Source organism: Pleurodeles waltl, chromosome 10 (genome assembly GCF_031143425.1).
Source record: "Pleurodeles waltl isolate 20211129_DDA chromosome 10, aPleWal1.hap1.20221129, whole genome shotgun sequence".
NCBI lineage: Eukaryota > Metazoa > Chordata > Amphibia > Caudata > Salamandridae > Pleurodeles > Pleurodeles waltl.
Window position 1 is genome coordinate 294,350,880 of NC_090449.1, and position 17,436 is coordinate 294,368,315.

Below are 17,436 nucleotides of genomic sequence, written 5' to 3' on the forward strand. Positions count from 1 at the left end.
CCCAGATACATCACATATTTCAATGAGTTTGTTTTCTAAATGTTAAAGATTGTTGACAAACGCCAGACAAAAACAGTGAGCAGAAAACTCTAATGATGCAAATTGAGGACAAATGTGAAAGCACAGACTGAGGTGCACGAGAATAAGTATATGTGTATTCTTAATTTACTAATACAGGGCACTAATTTAGAAACAAGCATTCTAGATAACCACACATAATGGACAATGAGAACCAAGAACAGCAGCACAGACATTTGCACATACACAGCTATGGGGACCTACAACAGTGCTGACCAGAACTCTCAACATGTTAAAAACAACAAAAAAAACAAAAAACCTGAGTACCACAATGAATAACTCCACATCTTAGAGATGTCAATTCAATTCTTAGCTCCTAAAGACTTGACTGGTCTAGGATATGTTCAATTAATATCTACAAGGATATGTATGCAGAACAAGTTCTAATGTTTATAACACTGTTACCCATCACTGAAAGGAGAGGTAGTTACATCTGTGAAGCCTGCATTGAATCAGTGAGGAAGAAATCTATTTACTTTAGCAATGGCAAAATGAGAACTTGCACCAAAGGCATGATAAAGGAAGTTGATACAGTTTGGAACGGTTGCAAGGTCCATGGTGCCCTGCAGAGCTTGAAAGAAATGAGAATATATGGGGGAAACACTGCTGGTTGTATGTTCAGGGGAACGTAGCTCTATATTATGGAGTAGGAGGTTCCGTCTACTTTAAGGTCAAAGTGGCAGGTTTGGTCTGGTCTGGTCCAGTGCTGGACAGGCAGGAGGTATTCCATCTTGTGGCCAAAGTGTTCATTGAAAATGTAGGTGTAGGAAGCTGCCCTATGGTGTTATCACCTTACACCAAGTCCAGGTATCCCCTATTAGGGACAAATAGGCAGTGTCTACGAAGCCAGGGCTCTCTAGAGGTAGCTGTGGATGACAAGCCAAGTTTACCTAGGAGACATGCAAAGCTTATGCAAATACCACTATAGGCACACTGCAACTTATCACACATGAAAGAACCACAGTGTTACAAAAATAAAGATACTTTTTGTGTTAACACAACACTAAAATACTTATGGGCAGCCCCCCCCCCGACTGGAGGTAAGTACACACTAATTATATACACATTAGCAATTAGAAAAATAGCATAAAAGTAACAAGCACTGGCAATACTTAGTAAAAATAGAAAGGGCCCTGGGGGAGGGCGAAACCATATACTAAGAAAGTGGAATGCAAGAGACAGACCCCCCCCCCCCCCCCACCCTAGGATGTGGAGTAGTTAGAAGGGAGCTGGGGGGACTAGGATCCCCAAGAGGTGAGTACCAGAGTGACCTCCAGCGACCAGAGGAAAGTACCTGGTTTCTCCAAGGACCAACAGGATGATTTAGTAAAAAGATTGTATGAAAACAGGACCAGAGAGGAAGAACTGAAAGGTGGATTCTGGTAGGAAAGGACCTGCAAAAGAAGGGAATAGAGTCCAGTCCACGATGGAGTGTCCAGTGGGGGCAGGGGCCACTACGCACCCTTCTGTGAATACAGAACCAGGTTGATGAGGGAAGAAGAAGACCAACTGTGGAGCCCTGGAGCTGAAGAGGTGTTCTTGAAGTGGTACAGATGGTGGCCCACGTCGCAGATGGTCACTGGTGCAGGAAGACCAAGAACAAGCCTTGGCAAATGCAAATGGGATAAAAGAAGAGCTGAAAGCCTCAAGAGGACCAGAAAGGCCCAGAGGACTCAACCCAGGGAGGGGATTCCGAGGTGACTCTCAGAAGCAGAGAGAGCCTAAAGAAGCAGTTGCAGCCCCCACAGCCAACCCACTAGCAGCAGGCACAGTAAGTCGCAGTGAGGCCCAGTCAGCACACCTGAAGAGGAGTCCATGTCGCTAGAGCATCAGAGAGGAGACTGTGCTTTGCAGGAAGAAGTGCGGGGGGCCGGGGCTACACATAGCCTGAAGAACCCTTGGAGCAGTCGTAAACAAGCCTTGGTGGCTGCAAGAGTTGCAGTGCACAGGGGTACTGTCCTGCAAGGACAGGCAAGGGCTTACTGTCTCCCCAGTTGGACAGCGGGCAGAGAGGACCAAGGGGACCCCTCTAGATCACCACTTGTGACTCAGGATCCACGCAGATCCACACAACCAGACATCGTGCAGTTGGTGCCTGCAGATGCAGGGGAGTGACCCCCCTTCAACCAGAGGGAGATTCCTTCTTGCGGCAGGCTGAAGTCTCGCCTACCTCAGAGGATGCGCAGTCCGGTTGCGGTTTCAGTGGCCAGAAGATTAAGTAAACGAAGCAGATGAGTCCTGGTGTAATCTTGCACATCGAATCTGGAGACCCACCCTCAAGGGAATCCCTAAAGGGGGTTTGGTGACCTAGCAAGGTGACCATCTATGAGGAGGGGTCTGTGACATCACCTGCCTGACCTGGCCACTCAGATGCTCCCAGGGGCCTGTGCACATCTTGGTTTCAAGGTGGCAGAATCAAGTGGTAACCTGGAGGAGCTCTGGACACCACACCTGGGGCGGTGATCGACACGGTAGTGGTCACTCCCCTTACCTTTGTCCATTTTCACGCCAGAAAAGGGACTGGGGACCCTGGACTGGGGCAAACCAGTTTATGCAAGGAGGGCACCAAATGTGCCCTTCATAGCAAACCAGTGGCTTGGGGAAGCTACCCCTTCCAAGCCTTGCAAGACCTATTTCTACGGGAGAGTGTGTTGCCTCCCTTTCCAACGGGAAATACTTTGTTCTGATGCTCGACCAGCTCAGGCAGAGGAAGGCAGGAGGGCAGAAACCTGTCTGAGGGGTGACATCAGCGCAGGCTGCCCAGAAAACCCCAGAAGGCTGGTAGGAGCAATACTGGAGGTCCTCAAAGGATCCCCCAGAGTGCATGGAATCATACAACCAATACTGGCAACAGTATTCTGGTATGATTCGGACATGTCTGATAATCAACATGCCCAGGTTCAGAGTTACCATTATGTAACTGGGCACAGGTAGTGAGTGACCTGTGTCCAGTACACGGCTAAAATGGCCTCCACGCACTTACGAAGTCCAGTGTAATGGAGCTGGAGTTCGTAGGGGTACCTCTGCTCATGTAGGGGTGCCCCTACACACAGGGACCTACACCATGCCTTCTGGGATAGGAGGGCCTACCACAGGGGTGACTCAGTGACCTGGTGCAGTGACCTGTGGTGAAAGGGTGCATGCACCTTTTCACGCAGGCAGCAACAGCAGGCCTGCAGGCACGTTTCTCATGGGCTCCCATGGGTGGCACAATACATGCTGCAGCCCACAGGGAAGCCCTGGTGCCAAATGCCCTGGGTTACTAAGTTCCATATACTAGGGACTAATAAGGGCCACATGTATGCCAATTTCGGGGTGTGCAAAGTCCTAGGCAACCAAATTTAGAGGGAGAGAGCACAATCACTGGGGTCCTGGTTAGGAGGATCCCAGTGAAAACAGTGTAAGGCTAAAAGTGGGGGTAACCATGCCAAAAAGAGTGACTTCAGTTACATCATGCAGAAGAAGTATGAAGACTATAATTTGATGTTTAGTGAAGCTGAGTTTATTTTAATTCCTCTAGCCATCAGGGACTGGACAGTAACCACGACCAGATGGTCTGCATACATATGTCTCTCGTAAGCCCTGAAAAATGCATTTCATAGAGACAGGCTTGTGCTAGAAAGACATATGTACTACAAAGGAATTTATTTAAAAAATGTAGTTTTTTTTTTTTAAATGTTGTGAAAGGGGTACAAGAATAAAGTTATGAGGATCCACACTGACACATTTTTTGAAAGATAAAGAAAGAATATGTATGTGGCTTTGTAGGCAACAGTGATAACTAGAACACTAAGGAATCAGATGTTCATTGATGTAGGTCTGTAGAATCTTCTGGTGGTGGCAAACACCAGCGAGGGGATTGTGGGGGTTGGAGGACATCTTATAAGGTTTCAGGAGTTAAGTAATTATTTTAATAATGTACAAAGCCCGGCTTAAACCCTATACAATAAGCAGCAGTGCTGTCTTTTGTATTCTGTCTTTTAAGGAGAAAAATAGGAATTTCGAATCTATTGGCTTTTGCAAGCGTTAGCCACCTAATCTTTCTGAGGGCATTCAAACCACAATACCATTTGGTGTTTTGGATCTATGGTGATATCATTGTATGCAACCACACCACTTATGTGCAACCAGTTTCGAAATGCTGAAGTGGATAGCAGATAAAGACCGAGGCAATTTTCCCAGGCTTCAAGGGTGTAGACAGGAAGGAATACCTTTCATGCAATATTTAAGGAATTGGAGGCAGCTATTTAAATTTGCCTTTTTCTCCTCCTATTTGTTGTATAATTATGTAAGGGAACCCGGAACCCTTGAAAAGATGAAATGAGTCATTTCAAGTACGAACCATTTTATATTGCAAGAAATGTAAGTAGCAGAAAACCCAACTAAAGCACCGCACTTAAGAAAGAGTCGGAAAAAATGCAATTAATGCAAATGACTGTATTATGCCAGTAAATGGCACTTACCTGACTGCACTACCTCTTCGTTCTTTGATAGACTGAAATTTGTGTGGGCCTTACCAAAATATAAGACCATACATGAATCACCTATTCAAAATAATCTATCACATGCAAGACTGGGCACCTGAAAGAGACGATTTCTTAGTCTGTGTGATTAAAGCAAGTTGGTGGCATTGCAGGACATTTTAGGTACAACCTATTCAGAATTACCTGGATTCTGAGGATTTTGACTTGGATCACTGAAACACGGCTAAAATTTCAGAGTTAAAAACAAAGCCTCTGGATGCTCAGGAGTGCAGCTGAGCCACTACATCACATCTTCACCCCTGTCTGAGCAATTGGTTCTAAATGTGTCAAGAGGCACAGTTACCTTATGTGAAGAACATCAGAGGCATCGTGGATGAAGATTTTGAAGGCCCTACTGCACCCCAAATATGACTTTTTATCGCCCTCCATAATCAGGAGGCAACGCATGGAGTTTTTTTTCGTGTGTTAGGACAGCACTATTGCATAATGTATGCAAACATCAGACTTTGTTAACTACACTAATATAGTGCTGCAAAACAGCCACAGTCTGTAACACCACTCCACAGGTTGTTACAGTTTACCTGTAAACTAAAAAAAACGTAGGTATTCAAAGAGACCCAAAAGAATGTTTTTGTTAGTGTCAACTTGTCCATGGTAAGCTAAAACACAGGGTGCTAGACTCTACCTCTTGGGGCACTCAGGCTAACTCTGACACAGCTTTGTTCATAATGGTACGGCACATACTTGAAGCATAAATATTCCAGACATAATAACAGCACATGCCTGCCAAAACTCCTGTTCTGAAGGGGGCCTTCTGATGGATATCTTGCAACGTCAACAGAAATTCTAATATTGTGATCAGTTAAGGCATATGTCTCTAAACAGCATTTTGAGCCCAGTTAAGAGGTTGAGCTTTCGCTCAAGGTTTAAGAGCTTCCTCAATGTAGAGTACTTTCTAGACCTAAAGTCCCTTCCAAATCGAGCACCTTATCAACAGTAAGCACTATATCAACACTGAATTCACTGTGGATGTCGAAATCGGTTCTCTTCCTCAAATCATTGCCACCAAGCATCTCCAATTGGACCTATTAAGGTATTACGACCCCAGTTTGTAAATATTGAACCATGACAACAAAAAGTCCATTGAAAAGAGCAGGGTGAATCAGAGGGGCATTATGTGGAGAAGACAACACTGACAGGCGCAACACCACATCACTTTAGCAGCGCTGACCAGAAAGTAGTACAAAAACTGACACACTATTCAAGGCAAGCAGCACATTCTAGAAAACAGATGCACATCTTTACCTCTGAATATCTTAGTCATGTCCCAGAGAGAGAAAAACAGTATCAGTGGGCGACATCCTGTTGCTTTCCAGTTTCCCAGAAACCCCCCCAGGAAGCTGGGAAATCATAGGCAAATTAAGTAAAAACAGAGACTAATATGAAAGAAACCCTAACTGCCAGCAGGAATTACATAAAAAAAGAAAAAGGATTGTCATAAAGAGACACAAATAATTACATTTAGAATCAATAGTATCTTTGGAAAAGTACTTAACTGCAGAGGCCTCTGTAGGATCTTTGTGACAAAAATAAACTTACTTCAAGCTGTGATGATGGATATCCATTGGTAGCCTTACAGTAACTAGTGTGTATGGCTGGGCTTTCATATGAAAATAAATCTATGTTATGTTCAACACAGACCTAGTTGTACAGAAACATGATTGTATTTAATATTAGAGAATGAGTGTAACAGGCTTAGGGGCCAAAAAACAGACTGTCTGAATGGTGATGGTATCAAATGTGTGCCTGGTGTCTTCTACGTAGGAACTTCATGTTTACTGATATTGTTCAAAATAACAGAATGGAGAAGGAAATGTTCCACTTCTCCGGTGCAAGAGCGGTAACCACAGCGACAGGGGAAGATAACTTGTAGAGATCCATTTGGAACAACAGAGGGAAAGTAGCATTAGCTTTTATACGCTTCTGCAAAGAGGCAATGTTTGCACATTCTGTATCCGAGCCGGAGTATCCTCTCCCTACTCTAAAACAGAACATTGGAATGCTGAGAACTCCATTAGAGGCAATGGAGTAGCTCCGGACTTTTAATGGCTGGTAGAAGCCCAGAGCGCCAACATTCCAATGTATGTCTTTCACAGTGTTGCTGTGAACAAAGGCCTCACAGAGCCATGGTGATTTTAATCCTTCAGGCTCCTCGAAGCCTTTGTTTTACTAATTAGAACATTCTGCCCTCTATGGGTGGAATGTTCTAATAGCCTTATAGCCCACACTTGCTGGGTTATATTGCCCATTAATGGTCCGCTCCATTGTTAAAGGCATAAGCCTTCGCCTTGGGCCTTTAACGTTGGAGCGGGCCTTGAATGGCTGGTATAGCCTGCTACTGTGGGCTATAAGGATATATCATTAGCAGTAAAGGTACATAAGGTACAAATGCTGGAGTGGTGTTAGACACATGGACTTGTTGCTGAGGGGAGGTACTGAGTGGCTGAGTTCTAACTGCTGACCCATTAACAGAACAGCCTATAAGGGGAAACTATACATGGCTTGCCATAATATAATTTTATTAAACAAAAACAGTCAAATAAGTTGGATGGTTGACAGTATCTTGGATAATTTGGGCAGGGAACAGAATAAGCTACGCGTGATGAACCATGATTGAGGACTAGTAACATTTGCCCTAATTTGCATATTTTCTGAGGTGTCTATAAACATTATGACCACTCTGATACACATAATTAGCAAACAAATACTGCATGATAAACCATACAACTTTAAAATACCACTTGCTGTGTGCCTTTACTGATCTGGGGTTACAAGGGTGGGTCTCGATTTATCATCAATTGCAAATATGAGATTCTTTGACAGGTTTGTCTAACTTCACACATTCCCTGTTTAACCGTGCATAACTTGCTAGAGGAAAAACGATGGAGACCTGCCAATTCTCCTGTTGTCCAAAAAGGGTACACTTTTTTCAAGGCTGAGGGGAGCTACGACGTGTGACCCCCATACTGTTGTGGTGAACATGACAGAGCAGCTTATTTTCTCTAGACCTGTCAACTTACCCATGAAAACATAGTCCTTTCATTTTTGCAATTTAAAGGGGTAAAAAGGAAACAGGATATTAGAGGAGCAAGTTTGTTATATGTTTTAAAGACTCAATTTTTTTATTTATATTGGTTCTTACTATTATTCTTTTATGTTTGTTTCCAAAAGATAAAAAGGAGAAAGCAAATGATGCAATTCATGAACATCTTTTTCTTTTTGTTGTGTGTGGAATTTTACACCCGGTGACTCTGGAAAGTATTAAAGGATTTTACACATTGATAGAACTGCTCATAGTTTATAAATAGTTATGACGATCCGCTGTTCCTTTTGAAAAAAGTCGGAGAACCAACTGAAACATGCCAGGCAATACATAGCACCTCTGATTTTGCAGTACTGCCCTTTGATGCTCCTGGCTGTAAATTTACTTCACTTTTAACCTGAGAATTTTTTGAAGAAATAAGAAGAAATGGATTTATCTACAGATGTTAAATAAAGCCAAAATATTCACACCTGAACTGGATATATAGTTTTTATGCTCTTGATATGTATATTTATGTACCTGAATCATACATGAAATTTAACGCATTTGCTGTTTGGAGACCACCGAGTTTAGTGTGTCGAAGAATAGATTTCTTGGTCAACATGATAAAGACAACTTGAAAAAGAACAGCAGTAAGGAAGTTAGATTCAGGGCGAAATATCTTGACTTGACTCTTAACTTCATGCATAAGGAAGGTGAAATATGGTACTGTACAAGATGAGTGCAAACACTTTTACCTTCACAGATGAAAACTATACTTGCACGTGTGCTGGCTTGCTGGTCATCGGCCAAAAGTAATAACTCCCCTTTTCGTGAGAGGTTCAGAGAACTGACTTTGAAGTAGGCTCTTGATATTCACCCTTGAATGTCAGTCTTTTAGGCGACTGATGTTACTATCATATGAGACCGTATAGTAACACTAATAAACAGGCTCACCTAAGCTCATGTGTGTTGAGAGCAGGGCTCGAAAAATCTACTCGACCACTCGTTATGGCAAGTTTTATTTTAAAAGGTCGAGCTATTTTTAGATTCCACTCGACCCTTCTGGCAAGTGGACAAAGAAGAGGTGTTCAGTTTCAGTCAGAAACTGAATTACCAATTAAGATGCCTTTAAATATTATCCTTCTCAAATTTGCTCTGTGTTCAGAGACAGAGGTCAAAAGTCAGTTTGTCTTCTTGCCATGCAAATACTTTTCCTTGTGACTGCAGAGTTCCAGGATTTTGTAAGGTGAACTGTCTGACCTATGTGAAATGAAAGGCTTTTGTTATCAGGTTTTTCCTAATACATAACATTTATATAACTAACTCAATTTTACAAACATTCCAAAAATATATTTCAGTAGCTGTGAAAGACCATTTTTTGTATTTCTGTGTGATGAAAAAAATATTTTAATAGGATGAAATAAAAGTCAGAACACTTTACTTGGTGATGTGCAAATGATAAATGTTTTCTGAAATTGTTAATACACTATATTGTTTTATCAGTAAAGCAGCAAGTTAGTGGGAAGAATTTGGACATTTATTGGAAATGTACTGTCTGTAAATGACAGTGCGCTACCACATCGTGCATTATAAATATATTTATTAAAAGTGGGAGTTTAAACATAAACTGAGAAACACTCCTGCCCTGATGGCAAAGCTATTAGTAAACTAAGAGGTAAATCAAGCATGGATCATGTGTACCCTATATGTGGGCTAGATTTATTATAGATGGAGCAAACATTTAGTTTATTTAATCAAACAAAAGAGGACCTTTTTTAAGGCAGAAATGCTGAACTCACATATTTGAAGGTGCACTCATATGTAAGAATGAAGAAAAAGGTGACTGTAAAATACAATATTTGCCTAGGATCACACAATTTGAGGCCCGTTTCCGGGTCAAGTACATTACAGTTAGGTCGAGTAGGTTATTCAAGCTACTCGACCTGCAGGTCTAGTAACATTTCTGTGATTTTTCGAGGACTGGAGAGTGTTAAGTAGGGCTTGATGATCAACTTTCAAGAGCTGCAGAACAGGTATAGAACGTGAAGGCTTGGGTCATCGGTCTTTCAAAAGCACATGGGTGACTGTGAACAGGGTGAATGCATCTTATTTGGATATGCTTTTTGCTGGGAAAGCTCCCATGATTTTTGATTTATCAATGTGCTTTGTGCCATTGTACATGCTTTAGGAATCGTTTCACTATTTTGCATTTCTCAATGGCTGGTGAGGTCAGAACTTGTTGGAGCACAATGATGGCTTAACCTATGAAGGAATTCAATTTCTGCTTTGATGCCTCTGCCTCACCAGTATGAGATGGAAAGGTGTAGTACTGACAGGGATGCCACCTTTGTCTTTCGAATCCCATCTAAACACAGTAGGATGGGCATCAAAATGTGTAGGTTGAGAGTGCTCGATTTGATGCCGTTCAGAAGTGGGATACATTGTTTGATCTCACTTAACCAAGAAAGGCAGACTGCTCATGGGTTAGAGCTGGAATGGGACATAAGATACCAGGAAAACTGTTTGGAAGGACCTCTGCCACAAAGCTAAAAACAAAGACAATGATCAATGAAAATGGATAGCCAGGAAGAGGCAATGAATCTTGGAAAGTACATGGACCCTACTGAAAGTGAAATTAGTAAAGAGACTCTCGGAGGAGGCAACTCTGTGTCGGGGTGTGCATGCACTCATGATTAACTTTCTTCTGGGTTACAGTAAAAACAGAGCAGCCAGTTCAAGATGGATATTCCCTAATCCAGGGACTTAAACCACATGCATAAAGTGAAGTGGACACAAGCAGCCTTACTGCGCAGGTGTGGAATAGGAGGGCATAACAAGTGTAACGGGTGAACACAGATACATAAGAGGTACTTCATGCAGAAGGAGTGGGATTGCCTAGTGTAACCCGGAGTGATCACTCAAGTTACATCAGAAACTCTGCCGCTACAGACCTCAGAGTGCCCACCCATAGGTACATGTTGACATAATAACTGTGGAGAGAACTCCCGAATCAGCAGGTAAGGAGGACAACTTCTGTACAAACTTTAGCAAAATGCACACAGCTGTCATCTTGGATTAAATCACATATGTGTGTATATATATATATATATATACATATACACACATATATATATACATACATACATACACATACACACACACACACACATAGTGATGCCCTTAGTGCACAAAAATTTGACTAAAGATACATGAAATTATAATGCTAACATAGAAGGTACCAAATTAATGAGTGAATGCCCACCAGTGACAACATGAATGAGCTGTACGTAAAACATATTTTTATTCTCAAAAACCAAAACCCAAAACGGAAGGTTTTTTTTAAAGAAAAAAAAAAAGACACCCAATGTCATGGGAGGTTTCTCCCAAGGTGTGGGGGCCATTTTGTGGACTTCCTGGCAGAAACGGACAGCAAAAACTTACAAAGTGTCCATCCACTCTAACTAGGGCGGGCAGAAAAATGAAAAACTTCCAAAGGCCATTACTCCATCTGGTCATCAACAGGCTCTGCCGTCGACTTACTGAAGATCTGCCAGATTCTAAGTGAGGTGGACAGACCTTTAGTTTGGCGGAGATGGTACGCTGCCGCCTTTATGACGTATTACAATCTCTATCAAAATATAAACCGGGCCTAAGTGAGTTAAAGGTAGGCCCAAGGAGCTTAAAGTAACAGGGTTTGATTAATAATCCTGGTTATCATTAAAGGGAAACTGAGATATACAAGACAAAGCACTACAAAACTGCAATCAGGCCGTGTACCAATATTTTACTATCAATTACAAGCAATAGTGAGCATCAACATTAATCTGCACAGTAATGTGCCAAATAGATCTAGAGCCCTGTTACTGCCCTGAGGGGGACGCTACCTTAAGATCAGACTTTAAGCTCGTGGGTGCCTTCTTTGACCTTAAGAGTAGATACTGGCCATCCTCATGTCACAGATTAGAATGCACAAGGTGCTACAGAGTGAGGCAAAAGAAGAAACGGACACCAATGAAACAGTCTTCACTAAATCCAGAGTTGATATTAATATTAACATAAACATAAGATCTGAACACAGAGCGAAGAAGTTGGAGTCAAGGATGATAGATTCAGCTTATGAACAAGTGAACCTGATAGAGGATATACAGGTCACCGAGTAGGAAAACACTTGGCTCTGTGATGAACAATAAGACTCCAAACATTTTTAGATTAAATTTAATTAAAATCATGGGCAAAAAAGAAGTATCCCGCCCAATATTCTAAAGTGGTCCTCGACTGTCATGTGAAAATGTATGCTAAACAATTCCCTAAAGATTGGAGAACATAGTGGAAAGATGCTGGAATACTATACTAACTAGATATGCTATACACTGGTACAGGTGGCATGCACATATATGGTAAAGCAATGCCTACTTGGAGCACTTACCGAGCCCATAAATGGCAAGATGAACTACAATTTTGTGATGCTGGTTAAGATTTTAGCTAATGAATGTGTAGCTATTCATAGGCTACATACAGCAAGTTGGTCTGCAGAAACAGGCCCAGCAGAAGATTCAACAGAATAGGCAAAAGCTGTGGACAGACCAATGAACATTTAGGAAAAAGTGAAGATCTCGCAGTGGCAGCGATGATTCAGGACCTCTTGGATGTACTAACTGAAAAGCTTCCATGAAATCGTCAAGTACTTATTAGGCAGAGGCAAGAGACGAAGAAAGTAGGAGGCTGGAGGCAGAGCAGCTTATTTTACAGGGAGTTAACACATAACGGGGATAGCACTGAGCACCCACAAGATGAGAAGGGGTGAAGCACGAAAAGAACTTTCGAAGGGTAAGTAAGATACCCCTTGCAAAATGGCATGATACTGCTCTAGCAACTAAGCCCTCATGGAATATCAATGTTTCATTGGGACATTCTAGATTGCAAAAGAGAATGTGAATGCCTGCAGAATGTAACGTAAGAGCTGCTGTCTATGTCAGGGTAAAAAAAACAACAACAAAAAACAGAGCATTATATCTTTGTTTATTTGTTAAATGACTTTGTTAGACAAGAGCAGGAGGAAGATGTCTTTGTTTGCCTAAAATGGCAATATATCATGGCAATCTTGCAGATATACAGATGTGGTCCGCATTTTACCAAAGTTGTTTAATCTTCAATTAGATCAGAGGGTAATAAATCAACCTAGAAAAATACCAATAAAAATAGGGCTCAGGCGGGCCCCTGCCTTCCTAGCATATGGGTATAAGAGTATGGAAATAGGAGACAAACACAATGAAGCTGCCTTATTTAAAGAATCTATTTTCTGCATGATACAAAACTTAAAAAATGCCCTGCTAAGAACACAACCCCGAATCCAACTTTCTGGGGATTGCAGCTTCAAAAGAAATTATACATAACCTTAAGTTTTGCATATTCACCATTAAGCAGGCCAGAGCAAGACTGAAATATGAGAGGATTCAACTTTGATATCCAAATCTATAAAAAATAATATTCAGACTTATACTTATTCACTAATCATATACAAATGGTCCGACCAAAATGACCATGATTCCTTGTTGCTTAGATACTTTCTATTGGATTTCTACCTCATTTATCAACTTTTTCATCCAAAAAATACTTTCATTTGTTAGGGTGGACAAAATACCTGAAAACAGTGCTTTTTAAATCTAAGCTTGAGGTGTCGTAGGTGTCTGGTTTTCTTGTTCTTTCAGTAGAAAAGAGGGTGCACTTCCAAGGAAGACTTCGCTTATGAGCATATTTTAGAAGTTTTCTCTGTCATTTGATGCCATGGGTGGGAAATTCCTTCGAGCCAGAACACTCCAAATATGTTTAAATATTAACATTTACTGGGTCCTTCAAATAAGGGCATCTGCTCGAAGAAGCCCACCTATGAATTTACTTTTTAACAACATTTTGCAATGAAAACATGTGTTACATGAAGTCATTGTCATTAAGGTCACAAGAACAGTGATCAGTACCAAAGAAAAATGATCTTTTTCAATCCGCATTTAGCCAATCTGTAATACTGCATTTAATGAAGTTTGTTTTATTAAGCAGGACTCCTGAAAGGACCCAGAATATGTTATTCTGGTAGTGAACAGAAAAGGGCAAACTTTCTGTGATGTGCCCACCAATAACATGGAATCAAGAAGTGAACATCTCGCCAATAAGCTTTAAGATGAGAGAAAAATAAATAGGCTAATGTAAAAGTCAACTAAAAAACACTAGATTTGCAACTTATCGTCTATCACAAGTACAATAACTGATACAACAAAATGTAAAATTAATGCAATTTAGTTATAGAGAAGTAAAATTGAAACAATAATCAACCAAGGTTTGTAATGCAAAATGAAAGTGCTAACGGGGCTAGACTAAACATGCATATGTTTAGCCTCCAGCAATTATGGTAACTTCTGTATGTACAGTGTAACGTCTACAAATTAATCACGCAAGGCAATGTCTAGATTAGTCAATACGCAACAGGCTCCTGACAAAGACAGGAGCAGAAGCACTAAAAGCAGCAAAGGATATAAGAGTGTCCATGGAGGATGCCCACCATTGATGTACAGGACGTAGGTGAAGCCATCTTTTAGTACACCACGGATGGAATAGTAATATGGAAGGTAATGGTGCTGTTTGAAGTCACGGTTCTCATAGAAATTGATTGCCGTGTTGTTCGTGGTTAGGACATGCAGGTAGATGGCTTTGCAGTGATCTTGAGCTGTGGTGGAGATATGATCCTTTAGGCTTTCAAGTAAAAGGGAGCCTGAAAGATTAAGGATTAAAGTGTCATATGCACCTGCCACACAAACCATCCATGAAAATGCTGGCAGATCACAAAGCAAATACACATTACAGCCAGACAGAGAACACCAAAAATGAAAAACAGAGTAACTGTGGTAACAAAATGTGCATATTACTGACAAACTCGTACTCAAAGATAAAACACTGAATAGTGTCGGGAGGACAGAGGAAAAATCACAAGGTCCAGACACAAAGATGCACAGTACACATAACAGGCAAATCAGAGTCAAAGAAAACAGATATCACCTGCACACCTGCGAACACAGAACATTCACAAAGTGAACCAAGAGACAATCCCCAAGAAACAAAGGAAAATCAACTCAAAGTTTAACAGAGAGGCCGGATTCATAAAGTTTTATTCCACACAAAAGTATAGCTTGCTTGAACTAAGAAGCAATTTGCAGTTAAAAATACTACATTTCGATTCATAGGATTTGGCCTAGTAAATCTTTATCACTGCTGAAATTCTGCCAGCATCAGGATTTTTCGCTGCCCTACGTTGAAGCCTGGTGAATAAAGGAAGTCACTGCTGTGGGGTTGGCCATGCAAAATGCAGTTGACATTCCAAAACATTTTGAAGGTAATTTCCCACTCTGCATGTTGAATGATTAGTTTTGTAAGCAGCTGTAGTCTCAAATGGCTAGAGTTGTTTTTAATATAGGTAAAAGCAAACAAAAAAACCAAAACATGCAAGTGCACCTTTCTTCCAGGCACATGACTGAATTGTTAGATCTGAGAGGAAAATGTGCGTATAAACACATAGGCAAAACCCCACAGACTCATACAAGACTGTACTCCAAACAGCAAAACACTGCACTACAACCTGAAGAACGTAATTAAAATCACAACGATAAACCCATATAGAGAAAAGAAAACAAGTTACTTACCTGTAGCTACAGTTCTCTAGTATTGGCATCTTTCATAAATTTACATGCTTGAATCTTCCCCGTTGAAGTGGGCGTCCTACGGTATCACTATAAGAGCAGTGCATTATACACTAATATGCTACAACGCAATGGATAGCCACTGCAATAGCCTATCCATATCCTTTTGTAAAAAAAGAACCAAACCTACGGCACAACAAATCAGGTGACACCACCCTGTAGAACCTTCCCAAGAGAAGCTGAGTTCCTCAGATTTTCTAGTACAGGTGTGATAAAGGTGTAAATGAGGAAATAAGATAAGCCTCTCCGGGTAGGAAGGTGGGTCGCATGTGAATCTATCTATAATCTTTCTTCTCCAGTATTGGATCTTTTACAGAATCATATGCTTGAATCAGAATAGTGAGCAGTAATAACAGTTCACAATTTTGAAAACACAAATACCCTTAGTGGATGGCAGGTAACAACATGATATAACTCTGTACTGTTAACTTTATAAGTAACGTTAGTATATAAAATCAAGCATGAATGATATAATCACACTATGAGCGATAAAATGAGAAACAAAAAATAAATTCACCTCAATGACAAGAGGCTTACCTTATTGAAAAAGATGAAGTAAGACTGCTTGGCCTGCAGCTGCGTCCATGCTGGCTGGCAACTCCAAGCAGCAATGCCACGTTGAAGTGTGTGTTTTTTTTTCCATGTAGCGCCACAACAAATCTTCTCCAAGGAAACACCAGTAAAAAGAGCAGCAGAACAGGATATTGCCCTTGCAGAATGTGATTTTGGCTTGAGTGTGAGCAGCTTACCTGCTTTAAAATGGGAGAGTTGGATGGTTGCTGAAATCCATTGTGAAATAGTAGTTTTTGTGACTGAGGCACCTAGTTTGATAGGATCACAGGAAATCAGAAACCGATCAGTTTTCCAAATTCTTTTAGTTCTTTGCAAATAAAATGTAAGACACTGTTTGACGTCAAGAGATTGAAGCGCTTTTTCAGCTGATGAGGAGGAATTCTGAAAAAAGGTGCAGAGTACCACAGGTTCATTGAGATTAAATTGGAATGGAACTTTAGGAATAAACCATGGATTTGTTCTAAGGAGAACATAGTCATCAGTAAGGCGTTGACAGGGTTCCTTGATAGTAAAAGCTTGGATTTCGCTTACTTTCCTTGTAGAGATGAGTGCCAAGAGTAATGCAACTTTGCAAGATATTTGAGCTCAGCTTTGTGAATAGGCTCAAGAGGTGATTTGATTTGTTGCAAAAGGACTACATTAAGATTCCACTCTGGGGGAGGAGGGCGAATCGGAGGGAAGTCTCTAAATGAATCTTTCATAAATTGCTTGATAATTCAGTTAGAGCAAAGAGAGAGACAGAACTGAGAGAGCGTCTGTAACTTCAAATAGCGAGGTGAACTTTAACAGATGCATGCACCAGTCCTGATTTAGCTAGAGATAGTAGATAAGGTAGAATCTGTTCTAGCAATGAATTGAGAGGCTGGATTTTGTTTTGTAGACACCAAGAGCAAAAACGTCTCCATTTGAATCTATACACTCCGTTGGTGGTATCAGCTCTCGCCTTGGATAATATATCCCTGCATTCCTGGGGGGATGTTTAAACGCTTGAACTCTTTGAATTCAGGAGCTATGCATGCAATTGGAGACAGGCGGGATGTGGATGGAGGATCTGCTCATTGTTCTAAAGAGTTGACGATACAGGCAGGTGATATTGGTGTGTTTCCGAGAGTAGAAGAAGCTGCATGAACCAGTTTTGTTGGGGTCAGTGAATAGCAATGAGGATCAGTCAGTAAGGTTCTCTCTTCATTTTCATTAGAATCCTGGAGATCAGGGTATGGGGAAAAGCGTAAGCAACAATCCCTGACCAACTTATCGAAAACTCATTCCCCCATGACTCTGTGGTTCCCAGCTGGCAAAGAACCATCATTTTTGGATCTCTTGCAAAACGAAGAGATCTAATTTCGGTGCCCCCCATCTCTGGAGTTGTGAATTGGTTGATTGAGTTCCCATTCATGGCAGGCTTGACTGGTTCTGCTCAAGGTATCTGATAGATTGTTCTTTATCCTTGGCAGATGCTTCACCCTGATGG

The 17,436-nt window shown here is 41.2% G+C and overlaps 1 protein-coding gene across 4 annotated transcripts in view; it reads right to left on the reverse strand.

Moving 5' to 3' along the window:
- The window catches only part of NAA60 (N-alpha-acetyltransferase 60, NatF catalytic subunit), a 98,556-nt gene that overhangs the window by 18,087 nt on the left and 63,033 nt on the right, over window positions 1-17,436 (reverse strand). For all 4 annotated transcript variants that reach the window (XR_011199098.1, XR_011199099.1, XM_069210437.1 and 1 more), the window contains one exon: window positions 14,176-14,410. Coding sequence is in view for 2 of the 4 variants with exons in the window: in XM_069210437.1 (XP_069066538.1) it covers window positions 14,176-14,410 (235 nt within the window). In the remaining 2 variants the exon portion in view is untranslated. The remainder of the gene's footprint in view (window positions 1-14,175; window positions 14,411-17,436) is intronic.